Here is a 21,945-nt window from a genome sequence, read left to right as displayed (position 1 = left end):
CTAGAGGGAGTACAGAGGAGGATCACTAGGATGTCGCCTGGGATGGAGAAATTGAACTGTAAGGAGAGACGAGATAGGTTTGGGTTGTTTTCTCGAGAGCAGAGAAGACTGAGGGGGGATATGGCTGAAGTGTTAAGATTATGAGGGGCATGGACAGGTTGAGAGGTCAATTCCAGGGGGCAAAGTTTCAGGGTAAGGGGCAGGAGATTCAGAAGGGATTTTTCGAAAAGAACTCAGTGGGTTTTGGGGGTTTGGAATGCACTACCTGGGTATGTGGTGGGGGCTGGAAACCTTACAACCTTTACAAAATTTTGGATGAGCACTTCAAATATCATAACATTCAAGGATACAGGACAAGTGCAGGAAATTACGATTAAAGCACCTTTAGTGGGAGTTATGTTAATGCAGATTTGATGGGCCAAAGGGCCTTTTCTACACAGTATCAATCCATGAATTTCCACCAATCTGCATTTCTGTAATATCACACCTTGGCTCTGACATGTCGAATCAAGCTGAAGGGTTTCTCATATCTTTCTCTGTCATTGCTATCCCCACATGGGTTTGCTCTCCCAGTCTGTTTCACAGTGATACTGATCAGCTTCACTGCTCCTGCTCTCCTTCACCTTTTTTTATTTCAAAAAATATACTTTATTCATAAAAGAATTTTTATGCACGTACATAGTGGTTGAAGCAGTTTGGTTCTTTACACATATGGAGAACAAAGGCATTTCTTACTTATAAAAGACTATATTTACATATATTCAAGACACTGGGAGGGTCCAGAAACTAGGTAAAAACAAGGACTGCAGATGCTGGAAACCAGAGTCTAGATTAGTGTGGTGCTGGAAAAGCACAGCAGGTCAGGCACCATCCAAGGAGCAGAAAAATTGACGATTCGGGCAAAAGCCCTTCATCAGGAATAGAGGGTCCAGTAACTGAATGGACCTCCATTTCCCTTCAGCAGGAAGCCCTCAGGCAGTGGTCTTTCCCCACTGTGCCTTGATGGCAGCTGCCCCAAGCCTTAGTGCACCCCTCAGCACACAGTCCTGGACCATGGAATGTTCCAGTCTGCAACACTCGGTCAGGGACAACTCGTTGCTCTGGAAGACCAACAAGTTTCGGGCAGACCAAAGAGCGTCACTCACTGAGTTGATGGTCTTTTGGGCACAGTTGATGTTTGTGTCCCGGGGAACAGATCATGGAGCACAGAATCTCACGTCACAGAACTGCTCAGGACAAACCTCAACAAAAACCACTGCATCTCCCTCCAGACTTCCTTTGCAAAGGCATGTTCCAGCAAGAGGTGTGTGACAGTGTCTCCACCCCCCCCCCCCCCCCCCACCCCCCCACCCCAGCCGCTTTGAGGGCAGCTTGTCATGGTACACAGAGTCTAGGCGTACATTAACGATCTCACGGGCAGAGTCCTCGCAACCAGCCAAGAGATGTCTTGGTGCTTTTAGGAAAGTTCTGGCAAGGAGGCATTCTGCCAAATGACTTTGACAGTCTGCTCAGGGGACCATCCACCAGGATCCACCCTCTCCTTTTCCTGAACCATATTCCCAGAATATTCTGGTAATCTGTCCTGATGGTAAAGGGAATGAAGGCTTGTTCCCAATGAACATGGCCTCGTTTTTGCCCCGGTTCACCTTGGCTTCAGAGACTAGTTGGAACTGGTCACAGATGCTCATGAACAAAGAACAAAGAAAATTTACAGCCTAGGAACAGGCCCTTCGGTCCTCCAAGCCTGAGCTGATCCAAATCTACTGTCTAAACCTATCACCCAATTCCTAAGCATCTGTATCCCTCTGCTCCCCACCTACTCATGCCTCTGTCCAGACACACTGTAAATGAATCTACCGTGGCTGACTGTGCTACCTCTGCTGGCAATGCGTTCCAGGCACCTACCACCCTGTATCTGTGCATTGACAGCGGATCACAGCAGAAAATAGCAACTTCATTCATGTACAGGGAGGCTTTGACCTGCAGGTCTCCTGGAATAGTCCCCCATCTCAGGTTCACATCCTCCTGATGGCCTCAGCAAAGGTACAACACACAAACAAGGCGGCCTGGCTGACTCCGGATCTGGTTGGGAAGCTTTCTGATTCCCACCCATTGGTTGAAACTGCGCTCATGCTGTTGGTGTGGAGCAGTCAGATCCAATTGCAGATTCCCTCCCCAACACCCATGTCGGTGTGCGATATCTTATCAAAGGCGTCCTCCTGGTCCAGGTTAATGAGGCAGACATCCACGCCCACTGTGCTGCTCTGCTGCATGCTCCTCCCAGTCCCAAAACAGTAAATGAAAACCAAAAGAATGGTAGATGCTGTAAATCAGAAATGAAAGCAGAAGTTGCTGGAAAAGCTCAGCAGGTCTGGCAACATCTGTGAAGAGAAATCAAGATCAACATTTTGGTTCCGGTGACTCTTCCTCAGAACCGAGGAAGGGTCACTCGACCCGAAACATTAACTCTGATTTCTCTCCACAGATGCTGCCAAATTTGCTGAGTTTTTCCAGCAACTTCCAGTAAAGTTGCTTCTGGAGTAGAAAGTTGGGGGAGTTGGAGATTGGACAAACCTTGCCTTTTTTTGGCGAGACTGGTATTAATAACATTAGGTTCAATTAAGTCAAACAGTAGAGGTACTTCCAAAACACAAATTGGAGTAGAGAAGGACTTTATGGGATTAATCCTATTGACTGATCATATTGAGAATCAAACTCTGCTCCTGAAGTCCGAGTCTATAATCCAGGCTGACATTCTGAATGCAATATTGAGGGTGTGCTAAGCTGTCAGATGTGCTGTCTTTTAAATACATTAAACTGTAGGGGTCCCTGATATTTGTAAAATATCTCACGGTTAATATTAGCATGGCCAGCAGGGGCGTTCTCCCCAGTCTTTCTGGTCAAATCTTTATCATTTAACCAGTATAACTAAATTACTATTTCTAGTAATTTATGTCATTGCTAATTACAATGTCATGTACAATGTTATGTTGGGAGCTTGTGACCAAATTGGTCACTACAATTTGATTTGCAAATAGGAGGCAAAGGGTGATAGTGGAGGGATGTTTTTGTGATGAAGAGCTGGTGACCAGCGGTATACCACAGGGATCATGCTGGGACCCTTACTGTTTGTTGTGTACATTCACAATTTGGATGTCAATATAAAAGGTATAATTCTTTAAGTTTGCAGAGGACATGAAAATTGGAGGGTGTTGTTGATAGTGAGGAGGATGGTTTCACACTATAGTCTGATATTGATCAGCTGTCAATTGGGCAGCACAATGGAATTTAATCCTGATAAGTGTGAGGTGATGGATTTTGGGAGGTCTAATAAGGGAAGGATATACACAATGAATGGTCGGTCCCTCAGGAGTACTGAGGGGCATCACTACCTTGGTATACAAACCCATAGATCACTGAAGGTGTCAGCACAGTGAGACAGGGTGGGAAAGAAGCTATACAGAATGCTTACCTTCATTAACCAGGCTGTGGAATTTAGGAGTGAGGAAGTCTTGTTACAGCTTTCTAAAACATTGGTTAGGGCACAGATGAAACACCGTGTGCAGTTCTGGTCACCACATTATCGGAAGGATGTGATTGTACTGGAGAAGGTGCAGAGGGGATTCACCAGGATGTTGCCCTGAAATGAAAAGTCCCAGTTACGAGGAGAGGTTGGATAGGCTGGGGTTGTTTTCCCTGGAGCAGAGAAGGCTGAGAGGGATATGATTGAGATGTAGAAAATTATGAGAGGCAGAGACAGGGTAGATTGTGAGAACCTTTTCCCTGTGGCAGACATGTCTAAGACCAGAAGCATCAGTTTATGATGAGGAGAAAGTGGTTTAGAGGGGATCTGAGAAAATCTTTTTCCACTGCTGTCAGAGCTGCTTTGTCGTTCCTGTGCATTTCTGTTTTAATTCCAGATCTTTGGCCTCTGCAGGTTTTGGTTCTTACTGACATAGCTACATCTGGCAGCTCTTGCTCAACTATCTCACTGTTAAGATCCAGGGATTTGATAATAAAACGTGTGCTATTCCATGATGCTTCTTGTTCCCTCCTCTGCTTTGGGATTTTTTTGAATAAGGGAGGAGGCCATTGCTAACTCCTCCTGGAAGAAGTGATGTGACAAATTCTCAACATTGTGCTTTGAACTGGGAAGTGGGAGGATCCAAACGGAGTGATTAGCTGTGGCTCAGTGACAGCTCTCTCACTTTTGAATGAAGGCAGCAGAGGAAGCTGAGACCTTGATTTCTTTTTAAGGCAGTTATCGAGGTAGGCATGAGTGTGAAGTAATCCAATCAGCCTGGTAGAATCACTGAATCATAGAATTTCACAGGACAGAAGGAGGCCATTCGACCCATCATGTCTGTACTAGCTCCTGAACAAGTTACCTAGCTAGTCCCACTCTCCAGCTCTATTGCTGAACCCTCCGATGGAATCCCACTCCCCCCACTCTCCCAGGCAGCGCATTCTAAATCCTAACAACACTCTGAGTAAAGGCGTTTCTCCCTTGCTGACAATCTTGAAATGGTGACCCCTAGTTACTGACTTACCAACCAGTGGAAACAGAATATCTTTCCTTACCCTGTCAAAGTTATTCATAATTTTGAATGCCTTAATAAGGTCACCTCTTATTCCTCTCTGCTCCAAGGAGAATAAGCCCAATCTCTCTCTAATCTTTCCTCTATCTAAAATCCCTTGTCTTATTGAATGATGGAGTGGGTTGAATGGTGTAATTCAGATGGTTTTGGATAAGGCTTTGTGCTCTTTCCAGAGACTGAAGCATAGGATCCAGACAGCGAGTGTCATGCTAGTCCTGAAAGAGCATGGCCAGCTTTTGGTGATGTGTTTGACTAAAAGTCCCTGCTCAGGTGGATCTAAATGATTCTCTGAAGAAGAATGGGGAAATCCTCTTCAGTGTTTTGGACCAATATTTTTCCCTCAACCAACAGTGGGAACCATCTTAACACATAAGAAGCATTTAGATGAGCACTCAAAACTACAGGCCATGTGCTGGAAAATGGGATTAGAATAGGTAGGTGTTTGATGACCAGCATGAACACAATGGACCGAAAGGCCTCCATCCATGCTTTAACACCCAATTACTCTCTCACTAAAACAGACGAGCTGGGTCAGCACAACAATAAACTGCAAGCACAGCTTTAAATGTGTGTATTTTGGCAGGAATTAGCTCAGTTTGAGATTTCCCACCAAGACAGTTGATGAGAAATGGCCTGAGCTACATCCAGTAATAGGCTCTAACTGGAAATGGTGGAAGATAGCCTGTCCTGGTCCAGTGACACTGACACCCGGGTTACAGTGTTCTGGGAATGAGTGTGTGATCTCATTGACACTCCAGCATCGTAATGTTGGGCATTTTAATGAGAATATTAAACTGAAGTCTCTCCTGTCCTCTGATGATGTAAAGGGCTCCTCTGCACTTTTACATCTTCACCAGCTTTACTAACACTATTATAGATAATTAGCAAAAGAAACAGCAATTTCTTCCTGTCAGTATGGTAAGGAGCAGGGTGAAACTAATTCAATCCAAGCAGCTAACATAGGATTGCTTGGTCAAATGTTATCATTCTGTGCTTACTGGTTTGCCAGTCAAAAATGTCATTGCTGCTTGTGGGATCTTACTTTGCGCATCTTTGCTCTCTCCACATTTCAACATTGGTTACACTTCAACAATACTTTGCTCACTGCAAAATCCCTTAGTTTGGAAGTTGTGAAAGGTGCCATGTGAATGCAATTTCTTTCTTTGAACTTTTGAGAACAAATAGATGTGTTTCACTCTTGTATATTCCTGTGTGAGAATTCCCAGTTGTCCCATTAGCTCATTGGATGAATTTATCACTAATATGGAATTCAGCCCTACCCCAGGGGGAGTCTTAACCCAAGTCACATTGGGTCCAATTATGGGTGAGGTCAAGGGTCCCACAACTGACCTGTTTGCATCAGGAGGAGGGAGCAGGAATTAATCAGGAGGAGTAGTCAGGGACTGAAAGTTATCTATTATCACAAATGAGTTTTCTGTACCCAACCTGCACATTCCTGACATGGGGAGGCACAGCACACGGGATAGGGGAAAGGTGTTACCACAGGGCCACTGCTAACCAAAATGAGTGGGCAAAACTGTGGGAGATGCAGTTTAATGTGGAGAAATGTGAGATCATCCAGTCTGGGTCAGGAAATGACCAAAGCATTCTTTTATGGTGAAAGACTGGGAATGGCAAAGGGATCTAGGTGTTCATGTGCAAAAATCACGAATGGACTTGTCTGAAAAGAATAGTCAAGAAAGGTAATAGAACAATGCAGAGACTCAGCAGGTCTGGCAGCATCTGTGGAGAAAGAAACAGAGTTTATGTTTTGAGTTACACATGACCTTTCTTTAGAAAGGACCTGCTGCATTTGTGTACAAATATTTATTCTGATTTCAAGTCTCCAGAATTCACAGTACTTTGTTTTTTAATTGATTAATGGTTTTTATTTCAAAAATGCTTCATTTGTACACAGCCTTAGTCAGACCCTATTTGGAGAACCACCTTTCAATTTCTGGACAGGAATGGTATCTTATGAGTGGAATCAGTGCGATATATGAGCTGATTAATGTTGAGGTGTCAATTATGACCACACAGTTGTATGGACAGAGCTGGTATCCCCATGTGTTTGGGTGATTCAGCTGCTTGTGGTGTTGGGACCCAAAACAAGGGGCAGGACCTGTAACATCGGAGCCAGGTCATAAAGAACTGAAAGCAGCAATCAGTCTTCTAAACAGAGTTGAATATTGGACACATCTCCAAAAGATTGCAAGTGCTGGGTGGCAGCTGGAACTTTCAAGATTGAGATGAGAGATTTTGTTAGACAAGAGCACCGAGGAATCTGAAGTAAAGGTAGGAAAATGGGACTGCAGCACAGTTCAGCCAGGATCTGATAGAATGGAACAGTAGGGACTCCTCTTGTTCTACAGTGCATTTCTTGGTGAAGTTGAACTATGGGGGTTTAGGAAGATCCCAGGATTGATTCCTGGTCTGAACAACACAGAGAATGCAGTTGAACAGGTACAACTAGGTGATGCATTGCACCATAGTGTCTTCTGAATGTGTGTTGATAGCAGGAGAGGATAGCACTTGATCACTTTAGCTCCTAGAGATGCACAGCTCTCCAACACTCGCTGTCTACACTGATGCAGAATGACCATGTGATCCTGATTTGGACAGGAGCCAATATCCATGGACCTGGAGTCAAGTGAGATTCAGTGGATCCAGGAATCGATGATGATTATGTTGTAGGGTGACTGATTCCGATCGAGAAAGGAGAGAGGAAGATTGTTCACTTTGTATTGATAGTGTAGAGTCATTTGATGTTTTATTGCTGATAGAAGCAACCTCCATTTAATGTTCAATGTCATTAGCTTCCCTGAGTATTCAATAATGAGGCTAATCTTCACAATGTCCCCATTCTGAAGGTTGAGGGAGTACAAATTGAGTCACATATACTCACAAATATTGATTTTCGTTAGGTTTAGCTATAAGCGTTTCTGATGCGATTACTCATGCGATGCAATAGATTGTTCCTTTCTTCAATAGTTTATATGGATGTTAGCAAGGCAGGAGCCATTTTTCCTGATTTATCTTTCCAATAAGTTGCTGAAATGAAATTGCAGAGAGATGTAAACTCAGTTGCCTATTTTACACAATCCAGGAAGTGGGAGGGTGCAGTTTGACCATTATTTTGCTCTTTAATAAGTATATCCAGCCAGTTTTTGGTACTAGTTCAGCCACATCATGATCCTTCAAATGTCGTGGCAATGAAATATAAAGTGACAGCACAAAAGACACCACGCCCCCACCACATCCATCTTCAATGTGTGGGTCTCAGACACCGTGAGGCTTCTGGATACTGAGCCTAGTGATGAAAACACACTCCGTTACTGCACAGCATTAACTGATAATGCACTACCACCTGATCCAGTATATACGGGAGTTTTACACACAGAAACATGTGGTTGTTATGATAGAATGTACACAGTGTTATACCAACTACCAACGTCCAATGAGAGTTAGAGATGGGAAATAAATGTTGGCCTAGCCAGCAACACCCATGAATGAGTAAATAAAATGAACTGGGTTCAGCATTTGTTGGCCATCCCTAGTTGACCTTGAGAAGGTGGGGGTGAGCTTCCTTCCTGAACCGCTGCAGTCCATGTGCTGTAGATAGACCCACAATGCCAGTGAGAGAAAGTGAGGAAAGCAGGTGCTGGAAAGTCAGAGTTGAAAAGTGTGGCACTGGGAAATCACAGCAGCTCAGGCAGCATCTGAGCAGCAGGAGAGTTGATGTTTCAGGAATAAGTTCTTCATTTCTGATGAAGGCCTTATGCCCGAAATGTTGACTCTCCTGCACCTCAGCACGCTGCCTGACCTGCTGTGTTTTTCCAGCGTCACACTTTTCGACTTGGACTGACAATGCCATGAGGGAGGAAATTCCAGGATTTTGACCCAGTCACCCTGAAGGAACGGTGATATATTTCCAAGTCGGGATGGTGAGAGGCTTGGGGAGGGGTGGCTGGGGGGATCTTGCGGGTGATGATGTTTTCATATGCTGGATGCCCAAGACCTTCTAGGTGGTGAGGTCACAGGTTTGGAAGGTGCTGTGTGAGAGACCCTTGGAGAGATGTTGCAATGCATCTCATAGATGGTACACACTGTTGCCACTCTGTGGTGGGGAATGGAAGGACTGAATGCTGAAGGTTACTGATGTGGTGTCCATCGAAAGGGCTCCTTTATATTGGATGGTGTCAAGCATCTTGAGTGTTGTTGGAGCTGCACCCATCCAGGCAAACAGGGAATATTCCATCACACTCTTGACTCGTGCCTTGTAGATGATGGACAGAATCTGGGGAGTCAGGAGACTCACTACAGAATTTCCAGCACCTGACCTGCTCTTGGAGCTATTGTATTTATATGACAAGTCCAGTTTATTGTCTGGAAATGTGTTGCTGGAAAAGCGCAGCAGGTCAGGCAGCATCCAGGGAACAGGAGAATCGACGTTTCGGGCATAAGCCCTTCTTCAGCTATTGGCTTATGCCCGAAACGTCGATTCTCCTGTTCCCTGGATGCTGCCTGACCTGCTGCGCTTTTCCAGCAACACATTTCCAGCTCTGATCTCCAGCATCTGCAGACCTCAGTTTCTCCTCAGTTTATTGTCTGGTCAATGGTGACCCTCACAATATTGATAATGGGAAATTTAACAATGGTAATGCCATTGAATGTGAAGGAGAGTTGCCAATGTGACAGTATTATACCCAGTAACATAAGGTACTATATATAACATGCACAATGATCTATTTAGTAACAGAGTGACATATAATAGCACTGTATCCAGTAACACAGTTTGCTATTGTAATAATCAATTTCATTTATGTCACTCCTTTAGGTAGACGAATGTCCCAAACTGTTGTATAGGTTTTTAAGAATTCTCTGATGGAATGAGTGCATCACCAACAAGGCCAGCATCTATTGACTGTCCCTTATTGTTACTGAACTGAGTGGCTTGCTATGCAAGGGCCAGTTAAGTGTCAACCCCATTGTTGTGGGTCTTGAGTTACGTGTAGGCCATACCAGGTAAGGACAGTAGACTTCCTTCCCGAAAGGACATTAGTGAACCCGGGGGATTTTTAAGCAAAAAATGATAGTTATCATGATTACCATGACCGAGACTAGCTGCATATCTCAGGCTTACTCTACCAGATGCTGTAGGATTTGAACCTACATCCCAGAGAATTAGCCTCAGCATCTGGTTAAACTAATCCAGTGACATTACCACTGCATCACCATTGCCCATATGCACAAAGAGAAAATTACTGACATTGAACTAAATCAATGAGTGACCAAAAGATTTGTCAATGTGAGTAATTGTAAGGAGGGAGGTTAAATAGGTGGGTCAGGGTGGGGGAGTATTCCAAAGCAAGGTGACTGAAGGGAGAGTCACCAAAGTGAGACATGAGAGTTTGGGATGCGTGATGGCTAAGAATCAGAGATATAGACACTTTAGGGAATTTGTGGGCCTGGTGAACATTAGAGGCAGGGAGAGGCAAGGCACAGAACACATTAAACAGAAAGGTGAGAATGCTCAATCTGAGGCATTGGAGACTGCTTGATAACCTTCAAAAGGGAAGTGTTTCATTGAATATGCACCTTTACAGAACTACGGGATAAGGGAAGAGGCACAGAACTAAATGTTCTCGATTAAATATCTTCTTCTGTGTTGTGTTATTCAAACATTCTATTCCACAACATAGATTCAAGGTGAACCAACATGCTTGGGTTTTTGCTGACTGAGAAGAACTTTCTGCAGAATAGGATACAGGCAGCATGTTTTTAAACTCCAGTTTATAGACTGTGGAAGATGAGATGCAAGATTCTCATCTTCTCATCTGCAAGGTAACGACAGCATAGATATGAGGTTCTGCAGCAATTGAGCTGAGGCAGGGATAGAGTCAGGTGATGAAATGGAGGGAGAAATAGGCAGACCCTCAGGTCAAGATCATCTAGGACACTGAGGCTGGAGAAGATCTGGTTCCAATGGAGACAGTGGGTGGGATTGGGGTGAGAGTTTGAGAGTGAAGCTGAAAACCAAGGCTTTAAACTTCTTTCCAACCTTTACTACACTGAAGGACATTGTTTACCTCTCAATGATCAAGTTGTTCTGTTCCAGTTCCCATAACACACCTTCCATTTCCTTTTTGAGCTGCTTCATCCTGTTAACACACAGATAAGTTCAAAGTTTTTCATCCTTGCTGCCCAAGAATTGCATCTTCAATGAATTGGACCAAACATGATTGTGAGATTTCTGTACAGTCCCCATTCAAAGCTCAATTATATTTTTGAGACGATGTAAAACAAAACCGTGTTCTAGTTAAGTAATGATCTGCACTGCTTCACCTTGCAGTGCTTCTTCACAAGACATGGGCATCACAGGCTGGGCCAACATTTACTGCTCATGTTAACTTGCCCAGAGGTGGGGTTAAGAGTCATCCACATTGCTGTAGGTCCGGAGTTGCGTGTACGCCAGACCAGGTAAGGACGGCAGATTTGCTTCCCTAAAGCATTGAACCAGATGGATATTTGCAGCAATTGTCAATGGTCACTATTAGACCAGCTTTCCAATGCCAGATTATTTTTTATTGAATTGAAATGTCACTGCTTACCATTCAAATCCATGTACCAGAACATTAAGCCTGGACCTCTTGATTACTGGTCCACTGACAATGCCACTAAGTCCAAACCCCACTCCCTTGGTGACATCTCCACCACTGATGTCGGCACCATCAGTGGGATGTTACTGGAAAAGGCTAATCATGTCAATGCTTCTTGGATTTCATTGTCATTCCTCAGAGACAGTGGTCTCCAGTGACTTGGCAGCTTGATCGAGAGTACAACCACATGGCTGCTTGCAAATGTACAAAAGTAATTGGAGAGAAGCTGTGTGCTGAGTGCACAGTGTTTGGGAGGAATAGGTCATTTTCAAAGCTGAAAGTGATCCAGGTGAACCTTAATCCTGCTGCTTACCATCCCACTGCCTGGAGGGTAAACCACTGTAACTGTTGGTGAGTCTTTAAGGTTTCGAATCAGGTCTTTCAGGTTGACCATGATGTAGAGATTCCCAGAGGGGACAATGTCACAGAATATTTCTGCTTTCTATTGGATTTGGCAAAATGCTGTACTCTCCCAATTCAGGGACCTCCCTCTGAATACTTGCTCCCCACCTGATTGCCATATCCATGCATTTCTGCTCAGAGCCATCACTAGGAGCTGGTATTTTGGTCACAGATTGTTGTTCTGTTTGAAGCCTCAGCAGCCCCTGGTCTAATATCTGCAATTACAAAGAAAGAGAAGATTGTCATTTTCAATTGCTGGAGACTCCCAGACACACAGAGAATTTGTGACTGGGTTTAGACTTGAATAAAGGCACTCAACACCATACCACCAGCTTTTTGATGTTCTTCTTTTGAAACTAAGAAGTGATTGTTGTATTCACTCGCACTGTTCGAGGTGATGGGGTTACAGCAACACAACTCTATTTGTGAAATTTCTGACAGAGTTAAGAACATTCACGGGGGATACATTCTGGTTATTCTTTCATTTAAGAAAACATAACTTCAATTAAGTCCCGTTTTAGTAGACAGTGCTAAATACTAACTCACAGCTCTACAGAAAGACTCAATTTATCTACTGTGTATTTATTGGCTTTAATCTCAACAGAGTGGATCCTTTCTTTTCACTACTCACACCTATCATTAACTCCTACTTTACATCTCAGCCACTCCCTTATCACTATTAGTACTCCTTTTGTGTTTTACTCTGGGCACCCTCACCATCTGTTCCACTTGCTCCTCCTCATATCAACAACATTTTAAGAAAAACTACCATTTTCCTGCTTCTTTCAGATCTGAAGATGACTGATATTGATTTGAAATGTTAACTCTGTTTCACTCTCCACAGATGCTACCAGACTCATGGAGTTTCTCCAGCATTTAGAAACAAATGACTCTGATGAAGAGTCATCTAGCCTTGAAACGTTAGCTTGCTCTCTCTCCATGGATGCTCTCTGACCCACTGTGATTTCCAGCATTTGTTGTTTTCTCCAGCATTTTCTGCTTCTGGTTTTGATTTGCTTCTGTTTTGGAGAATCTATAGCGTTTTTAATGATTTTAATTTTATGACAAATGAGTGTGTAATTAAACCAAAAATAACCGTGGTTTTGTTGTGAAATAGGCGAAAGTGAGGACTGCAGATGCTGGACATTAGACTTGAGAGTGTGGGGCTGGAAAAGAACAGCAGGTCAGGGCAGCATCCGAAGAGCAGGAAAATCGACATTTCGGGCAAAAGTACTTCATCAGAATTGTGTTGTGAAATGCCAATCAGTTCAAACCACTTTCCATTCCATTTAATTACTACAGCTCAGAATATTCAATCAGATATAACTGTGTTTTCTGATAATCCTTCACCTTCAAACCACTATCAAAACTGACATCTCTCACAATGTTTTATCAAACATTTATATGCTGAACTTCTCTTCCTCTTTGGTGTGAAGTTCAGATACCTAGTTGTCCCTGTGAGTATGCTGTGCAGAAATTAAAGCTTTTCCACCACTATTTCTCAGGTTCACGACATAATTTTTCACTCCCTCAGTCTTTTCTTTACCTCATGTTTTTCCAGTGCATAAATTAATCATGACCTTACCCAATATTCCAAATTGACCACACATTTGGGAGTCAGGATCACGCACAATTACAAAGTTAGATCACTCATCATTTGAGCAGCAAACGTTTTTTCGCATTTGTGGAGTCCAATTCCTGTCAGAACTGGTCTGTCTGCAGACATGACAGTCTTTTAAAGCATCCTTTAATAATCGGTGTATTTATTAGGGTCAGAGAACATACCTTTTTCAAATGAACTTCGTGTTTCTCCAGCTCCTGACTGCAGTTCACACTCTGGTTTTTAAAGGTAATCAGTTGCTTTCGGGTCTCACAGCATATCCTGCAAAATGTGTTGTGGTTATCAATCCAGCCCATACCTTCATCCACAACCCCTTATTTCTGACTCATTATTCACACACACCCCTTATTTCTGACTCATTATTCATGCACACCCCTATTAGATGCTATTTACAGCTCTCCAAATCCCTGCCAGTCCCAAGGACCTTCATTCTCGAGATCTGTGTCACTGGCAAGGCCAACATTCACAGCTGCAAACCAGGTTTGTTGTAAATTGTAAATCTGAGCTAGGCCGATTCTGAGGAAGGGTCCCGGACCTGAAACATTAACTCTGATTTCTCTCCACAGATGCTGCCAGACCTGCTGAGCTTTTCCTGTAATTTCTGTTTTTGTTTCTGATTTACAGCATATGCCGTTCCTTTGGTTTTTGTATGGATAAATCCTTGATAAGCAAAAGTATTAAGGGATATGGGTCAAAGCCAGGAATTTGGAGTTAGGCCACAGATCAGCCATGATCTCATTGAATTAGTTGGAGGGGCTGAATGGCCTACCCCTGTTGCTCCATTCCTAGGAGGGTAGAACAGGTTTCCTTCCCTACATTTCCAGCTTCTCTGCTCATGAGCGATCAATGTGTGTTCCTGTGAAAATTTAGTCCTTTTACAAACCTATTTCTGGACTGTAGAAACAAAATTTGAATTTTGAACATATCATGTTGGGCAGAATTCAGAATCAGTGAAGATACTGTCTCCTGAACTCAACCTTAAGTGCAGTGGGAAGCCAATGCTCTTATAAAGAACTATTCGACAATAGACTGCAGACGAGGTTCAATTTTCACCTGAGATAACCATCCAACTGCCCGTCAGATATCAACCAGCTCTCAGATACTAACCCCCACAACAGCCCCCAGACTCTAACCTCCAGTCGTTCTTCATTACTATGTTGCTGGCCTTGAGTCACCTACGTCAGTCCTGGGGGAATTACCATCATGCCAACCTTTAGACATTTACCCAATTTGGGTGTCAAGCTTTAACCATTATCTCCACTGGTAAACCATGTAAACCAGCCCTCAGCCACATGTAGAGTCTTACTCACATACCTCATCCATTCTTTAGTAGAAGCCAACAGCTTTTGATATTTCTGGACACAATCCTCTCTGACTAACATCTGCACCTTCTTTGTATGCATTCCCATTTTGATCCTGGAACATTAAAGAAATACCACGAATGCAAGATGTCCTTATGTTGGGCAATATAAACACCAGGGAAATTCCAAGGTCCAGAATTCAGGAACATGTTAAAATATATGCAAAAGGCTTTCCAATGAGAATGCGCTAATTTATAAAGGCATTATAGAGTAGTGCTTTGCAGATTTAAACGCTTTTGCAAATCCAACTCACTTCATTTAGATTTTCAGATACCCACCATGCTGGCAGATGAAACAACAATGGCAAATCTTTGATAAATTACTGGCTAGGTACCATATAGAACATTGTGTTTAATTCTGGGCTCCACACTTTCAGAAAGATGTCAAAATCTTGGAGGAGATTTGCTGAAATGGTATGAGCAATGGGGGATTCAGTGAATGTGGAGAGATAGAAGCTGGGATTATTCTGCATAAGAGGGGTTCAGCAGGGTTTTAACAGAGATGTTAAAAATTAAGAAGGGTTTTGATTGTTTGTCCTGATCCACTTGATTTCCACTGGGACAAGGAAGGCTCAGATTTAAGGTTTCAGAAAACCTCCACAAGGTGAGACATTAGAAATGTTTTTTTAAAATATACAAACGCAACAAATTGCAATCTGAATATTCTGTCTGAAATGGTATTGAACTGAGATTTCATTTACAACTTCCAAAAGAGAATTAGATAATTATTTGGAATGGGAAATATTGCAGCATAATGTTGAGGGTCAGTGGTGTGTGGTCTTTTATAGAGGCATAGATAAAATTGCTGAATGGCATTCTGTTATATTGTACTTTATGTGAAATGTGCCATACTGCTAGAATTGGTCATGTGACTAATGAGTCAAGTGGCTTCTGCAATAGGCAGGAGATTAAATTTATACAATACTTCACTGTATTAACACCTTATGGAGGTATTTTCACAGTAAATTTGCTCACACCCCAAATCTCACGACCAGCAATGGATTTGTGGATGAAATCCATCTGTTTTTGAGCAATTGGTTGATAGTTGCTTGGTAGAACAGAATGTGAACATTGCTGAAAACAAGGTGCATTTTGTTCAAGCTTTTCGACTTGTGCTCCATCAGGACATTTTGCAAGAACATCAACTTAATCAAAAACCTAACATTTGTACTGGAACAGAGGACAGGGCTAACTGGTTGGAAGTGGACTCTGGTTTGTAGAATTACTGCCATGTGGAATCACCAATTAATGATGACTAACAGTTAACAGCCAGGCTTTGTTTAAATTTTAAATCAGGCAGATTGACTCTGATTGGTCAAAGCATTGCCCTGAAAAATAAATCAGCAAATGGCTGTGTGGAGTTGTAACAGTTACACTGTGTGTTCAGGATCCTTCCACTTGACAGGATCAGGACCCCATATTCAATGTATCTGGCTTCCAATGTGAGTCTGACTGACAGGATTATTCAGCAACTTCTGTCCAATTGCAGAACTACATTTAATGTTGATTGAGGGGAAACACAGTCATTTTAATTATTCCATGAGATTTTTGATATATAACTGAACCACAAAATAACCTCTGTTCAGCATGGTGCCTCTGGCAATGCAGCATTCCAAGACAATGTGCTCAATTTCCATTGTGGGACTTGTACTCACAATCTTCAGAGTCAGAGGCAGGATTGCTATCCATTGAGTCAAACTGACATTTTTTAACTGAAGCGAGACAAGTTATAAAAACAACTTACTTCTCAAATTTATGGATTTGCTCATCATTGTATTGAAGTTCTGAAAAAGAACAAGTATTGGATGGTGAGGATCACTGTGATTTTCAGTGCTTAATGCAAGCAAAGTCTGTATCTAATATGTAGGTATCTTTTAACTGGGCACCCGCTGGAACTATTCACTGATTTCCAGTTGAATGTGGGCACGTGTCAAGGCATTGAGTGAAAGCCAAGTTTGGGTTTGGCCTCATGCCCTGCTCTCTTCACTGCACCCCTGCTCCATGCTGTCAAATATCCATCAGCATGTCTTCCAAGTGCAGCCTAGCCAATGGGAAGAGCAGCCAGTCATTGTGGAAGCATACTCCAGAATGAGCTATAAGGGTGGATGTGGGGATCGGGGTGGGGTTCAGTGAGTACTGCAGATACTAGAGTAAGATTCCACAAACAGCAATGGAATAAAAATATTGAGCTAGTTTGCCTTTGGTGACGTTCAGTGAAGGATAAATGTTTACAAGGACTCTTAGTGAACTCCTCTACTTTATGAGGCACACAGGCACTCTTAAGTCAATTCAACAAGGTAAAGGCCTTAACGTTACATCTGAAAGTTGACACTGGTGTGTATGCAGTGCTCTCTCAATGCTGCCACCTGGGATTTATGCTAAATCTGTGCAGTGGGACAGCCTCACAACCTCCTGCATCAGAGGAGAGAGTGAGCAGATACTGACTGCTTCATGTTCAGCGACTGCCTCTGAACCCCATTTGAGACTGTGACATGTCTCCACTGTTAGGAATACAAACTAGTAATTAATTGGCTCCTTACTCATCTTCACTCGGTCCTTTCTGAGCTGATGGTGAATAGAAGAAACTTTATTCAGTAAAACTTCCACTTTTCCAACTCTACAAAATAATTGGATGACAGAAACATTAATCATTCTCCATTTTCAACTGTTGTTACCATCTTTAATTCTCACCTCTGTTTAATTTCATGGGTTTGTCAGAATCTGACTCATTCTCTGTGAGTCTGTTTAGATAGAGTTATTTAAGCACCACAGCCAATGTGACCATGTCCTCAACCTCCATCAACACAGGGACACAGCTTCACATAGAGTGAAAAACAAGCACATGAAGAACTTGCCCCTTTTGTGAGATCAAACTGCTCCAGAACACCTTCCTGCCGGTGTAGCAGTTCTGAAGCATAGGTCACTGTTAAATGTAGCTGCCAATTTTTAACTTTTTAAATTCACGTGTGGGACCTGGGTGTCATTGTCTGGTGCAGCATTTATTTCCGGTCTCTGGTTGTCCTTTTGAAATGGCAGCAAGATCACATGAAACAGCAACGTGAGAATGGTCTATCTGTCTGAACCAAATTGATTGAGGCTTCAGTATTGGCGGGACATCAGGGATAACATCCCAGAATACTGCTTTGAGATCTTTCACCTCTACCTGTAAGAACTGGCAGGACCTCTGTTTAATATCCTATCTAAAAGATATCACTTTGACAGTGCAGCACTCCCTCAGTACTGCTGCAGGTGTATTGGTGCGGTTTACATGTTTCAGACCTTTTGGTTCCAAGGCAGCCACTATCAGGAACGGAAAATCTGGCTGATTCTTCTCTTCCCTAATCCTCGGGCACTGAAAGCAGTTGTAGCATGAATTCCTGCTCAGCATAACCCAACCAGTTACAGAGGTGTGAATTTTGGTTTGTGCTTTTAAAGGCACTTAAAGAAAGAGAGATGTTCTGTTTAAAACTGAATGAAGTCACAATGTGTCAGTCATGTTGTTAAGAAATTCACTTTAATCTACAGTTGGGAGTTTCTTGGTTGTCAGATAATTACTGATTGAGAGAACTTTGTGGGTAATTTCAAGTAAGGACAACACCAACTTTGTCTATCCTTCTGGTACAGTTAATGTCAATCAGAGGAAGTAAGGTGAATTCAGGAGTGCCATATGTTGTACAGTATATCCAATGTTACCTATCTGGGATTGATATAGGGTTACTGGGATACAGCAGGGCAGTGGGTTTACTTTGGGATTGGTGGAGGACAATGGTGGAGACCTGAATGGATGTAGGAATGATTCAGGGTGGTCAGCAGGGAGCAGGATTAGTTTGGGATTGATACTGGGCTACAGAAAGATCACAAGAAAATTGCATTAGGACTTACAAACATGAGAAGTAGGAACAGTAGACCATTCAGCCCATCCGATCTGCTACACCATTCAATCCAATGCTGGCTGATCTTGGACTTCAACTTCACTTTCCCACCCACTCCCCATATTCCTCAATTTCCTGAAAACCAAAGATTTATCCATCTTCCTATTAAATATATTCAATGATAACACATCCCCAGCTCTCTGGATTAGAAAATTCAAAATGTTAACAACCTTTTCAAAAGTTCTGTTCGCTTCCGTCCTAAATGATCTGCCCCTGAACTTGGAAAGTGCCCCATTTCCAGATAACCCAATAGTCTAGTGTCGACCCTGTCAAGCCCCTTCAGAATCTTGGATATTTCAAAGATTCCAATAAATCCCAGAGAATACAGACCCAATTAACTCAGCCTCTCGTTATCGAGCAATCATCTTATCCCAGACACCTACTTAGTGAACCTTTGCTGTTGTGCCTCTAATGCAAGCCTTAGATATGGAGATCAAAACCGCACACACTATCCCATGTGAAGAGTTCTTTATTCCTGCACCCCCAATCCTGCCAATAAAGGCTGATATGGCATTGACCTTCGTTGTTACTTTCATGCTAATATTCTTTTCCTTTTACCTGGACATGAATATTTCCAATTTTTACACCTTTCAAAACAATGCTATTTCATTCTTACGGCCAAAAAGAAAGAGCTCCCACATTTCTCACTGTTCCATCTGTTCCATGGTCAGAGTGATTTATTGAGTTTGACGTAGGGCGATGGGAAGAGCAAGGGATTGGAATTAGTTTAGGAGTCTAGCAAAGGGCCAGCAGAAAGAGGGTGGGCCAAATGACCTCCATCAGTGCCATAATCCTCATTGAGTCCAGCGTCTGAAGTAAACCGTGCTCACGTGCTGTCTGCATGATGTAAGTCTCGGTACTGGCACCATTCAGTTGTGATCTGCTCCAATTGCTTCTGAATGCTTTGAACATTATGGGAGCCGGTAACAATAAATTCCTGAGCCTGCAACACAAAATGATTTAACTTACACTTTTTATATTGTGTATTGGCCCAGTCACCCAACATAACTGCAGTGTGAGTTAGAATCAAGCTCTCTCTACACTGTCCCCAATAAACACTCCCAGGTCAGGGACAGTGTGGGGTTAAATTCAGAGTAAAGCTGACTCTACAAGTTCTCTGTCAAATGTTCCTTGGACAGGAACAGTAGAGCCCTCCAGCATATGAACATTTGCACTTTTGCTTCCAAATATATTCCAGATAATGACATGGTTTCTCTTTATGTAACTGATCAGTGTCTGTGAAGAATTGATTTCTCTAATAAAAGCATTATCCCTATTCACCTCCTTCGTTTCAGCTTTTCTGATCATCATTGAAAGATTAATTAAGGTATTTATATTCACAATCTATTAATATTTAACATCCATCAACAAGATTCCACATACTTTTCCTAGATACAGGAACAGAATGAGGCCTTTCGGCCCACTGAACCTGTTCCATCTTTCAACAACATCACAATTGATTTGTATGTTAACTCCATCTCCCTGCTGATATCCCTAAATGTAAACTGTCTTGGCTGACCTCAAGTTAAAATAAATCAATTGATTCTGCGCAGGATGAGATGGTATGGAGAAGGTGGAGGCAAGGTGGATGGCCATGGGGAGAGTTCTGTTGTTCCATTACCCTTCCTGTGAAGAAGGGACATCTGACTTCAGTTTAAATGGCAGAACGTCAGGGTATGGATAGACCTTGCTGTAACTGAGCAAGGAAGTGATTGAGAATATTTTTCCCAATAACCTGGCACCAGTCAGAGCTCAAAGAGAATGAGTGCGGGGCTCTAAGAGTCAGAAACCAAAATGATCAAATAACTTACTGACTGCAGCTTAACATGAAGAACTCCCATTTCCGTCAGATCCTGAGTCAGTGGCCCATATCTGTAAGGGAAAGTTCATCAATCAGCTTTGTGATGGGGGATTTCAAGACGGCGGTGGAGGGGGGGATATTTTTAAGGTGAGAGGAGGGAGATTTTAAAAAGACATAAGAGGTAAATGGTTTACATGGAGGGTGGTTCGTGTGTGGAACGAACTTCCTGAGGAAGTGGTGGATGTGGATACAATTACAACGTTGAAAAGACATTTGGATAGGTACATGAATAAGGAAGATTTGGAGGGATATGGGCCAGGAGCAGGTAGGTGGAATTATTTTGGTTTGGGATTATGTATGGTGCGGGCTGGTTTTACTGAAGGGTCTGTTTCTGTGTTAATGACTCTATGACTCTGTAATCGGCCTGTGATCAGTTAAGATTACAATCCCCTTTCAGTCAGTTAATCGAGTCAGCTCAAGCCCAGAGAGGTTTGAGTTCAGAACACAGACTATCACATGCTGCACTGTCAGAGGGTCAGTACTGAGGGAGTGCTGCACTGTCAGAGGGTCAGTAATGAGGAAGTGCCGCACTGTCAGAGGGTCAGTACTGAGGGAGTGCTGCACTGTCAGAGGGTCAGTACTGAGGGAGTGCCGCACTGTCAGATGGTCAGTGCTGAGGGGGTGCTGCATTGTCAGAGGGTCAGTACTGAGGGAGTGCCGCACTGTCGGAGGGTCAGTAATGAGGAAGTGCCGCACTGTCAAAGGGTCGGTACTGAGGGAGTGCTGCACTGTCAGAGGGTCAGTACTGAGGGAGTGCTGCACTGTTGGAGGGTCAGTACTGTGGGAGGGCCGCACTGTCAGAGGGTCAGTGCTGAGGTCCAGAGTCCACAATAAAGCATTTGAACAGTTTGCCAAAAAGAAATCTGGAACTTGATGTATACTAGCCTTTTACTATCCAGTAATTGTGTGATATTCCTGATTAGGAATGATAGTCTCAGGGAGTACTCACAGTTTGTGAACTTGCACCATGGTGTTCTGACAGAAACTTAGCTTCAGATTCAACATTGTCAATTGCTGATGGATTGTCCCACATTCTTTCTTCAAAATTGCACTGGAACAGAAAATGCAATATTTACAAAGTCGATCGGATCATTCATCAAACGCACTCATTGATTATTGAACCCAAAGCATTGTCTCCATCTCCAGTCAGTAAATCCATGATCTGCCAATCATCCCTTTGTGGGATTAAAACTTCAATTGCCCAATTCTTAATGAGACAAGTTCACAATGTTTAAACCAAAGTTATTGCTCGGAACAAGAGTGACACTTCGTCAAGGCAAGAACCTGCATAAGGAGACTTTTAATGCAGGAAGGATGTTCTGCTGCAGTTTCAGTTGGGACCCACTCTCCCAAACATACCTCCTATCGTAGGCTCAGAGGGAATGACCGATTATTTACTGTTTGACCACAGTATGACACCCATCCCATGGAGCAGAACCTTGAGCATAGAGACACTGTCACTGCACCATGACCTCTCTTCCAAACAGCTTGGGACACAAACCACCCAGTTAT

General features: G+C 43.0%; 1 protein-coding gene across 1 annotated transcript in view; it reads right to left on the bottom strand.

Moving 5' to 3' along the window:
* Positions 1 to 6,464: 6,464 nt before the first annotated feature.
* Positions 6,465 to 21,945, bottom strand: part of LOC122562920 (serine/threonine-protein kinase TBK1-like) — a 44,138-nt gene continuing 28,657 nt past the window's right edge. Inside the window, exons 11-20 of the mRNA XM_043716223.1 lie at positions 21,383 to 21,522; positions 20,384 to 20,444; positions 19,403 to 19,515; positions 17,181 to 17,257; positions 16,385 to 16,424; positions 14,595 to 14,696; positions 13,445 to 13,541; positions 11,768 to 11,874; positions 10,688 to 10,759; positions 6,465 to 7,908 (exon numbers count right to left, since the gene is read on the bottom strand). Coding sequence (XP_043572158.1) covers positions 7,878 to 7,908; positions 10,688 to 10,759; positions 11,768 to 11,874; positions 13,445 to 13,541; positions 14,595 to 14,696; positions 16,385 to 16,424; positions 17,181 to 17,257; positions 19,403 to 19,515; positions 20,384 to 20,444; positions 21,383 to 21,522 — 840 coding nt within the window. The 3' untranslated portion in view covers positions 6,465 to 7,877. The remainder of the gene's footprint in view (positions 7,909 to 10,687; positions 10,760 to 11,767; positions 11,875 to 13,444; positions 13,542 to 14,594; positions 14,697 to 16,384; positions 16,425 to 17,180; positions 17,258 to 19,402; positions 19,516 to 20,383; positions 20,445 to 21,382; positions 21,523 to 21,945) is intronic.

Source organism: Chiloscyllium plagiosum, chromosome 26 (assembly GCF_004010195.1).
Source record: "Chiloscyllium plagiosum isolate BGI_BamShark_2017 chromosome 26, ASM401019v2, whole genome shotgun sequence".
NCBI lineage: Eukaryota > Metazoa > Chordata > Chondrichthyes > Orectolobiformes > Hemiscylliidae > Chiloscyllium > Chiloscyllium plagiosum.
Note: the sequence above shows the minus strand (reverse complement) of the source record. Positions and strands in the feature narration are given on the sequence as shown.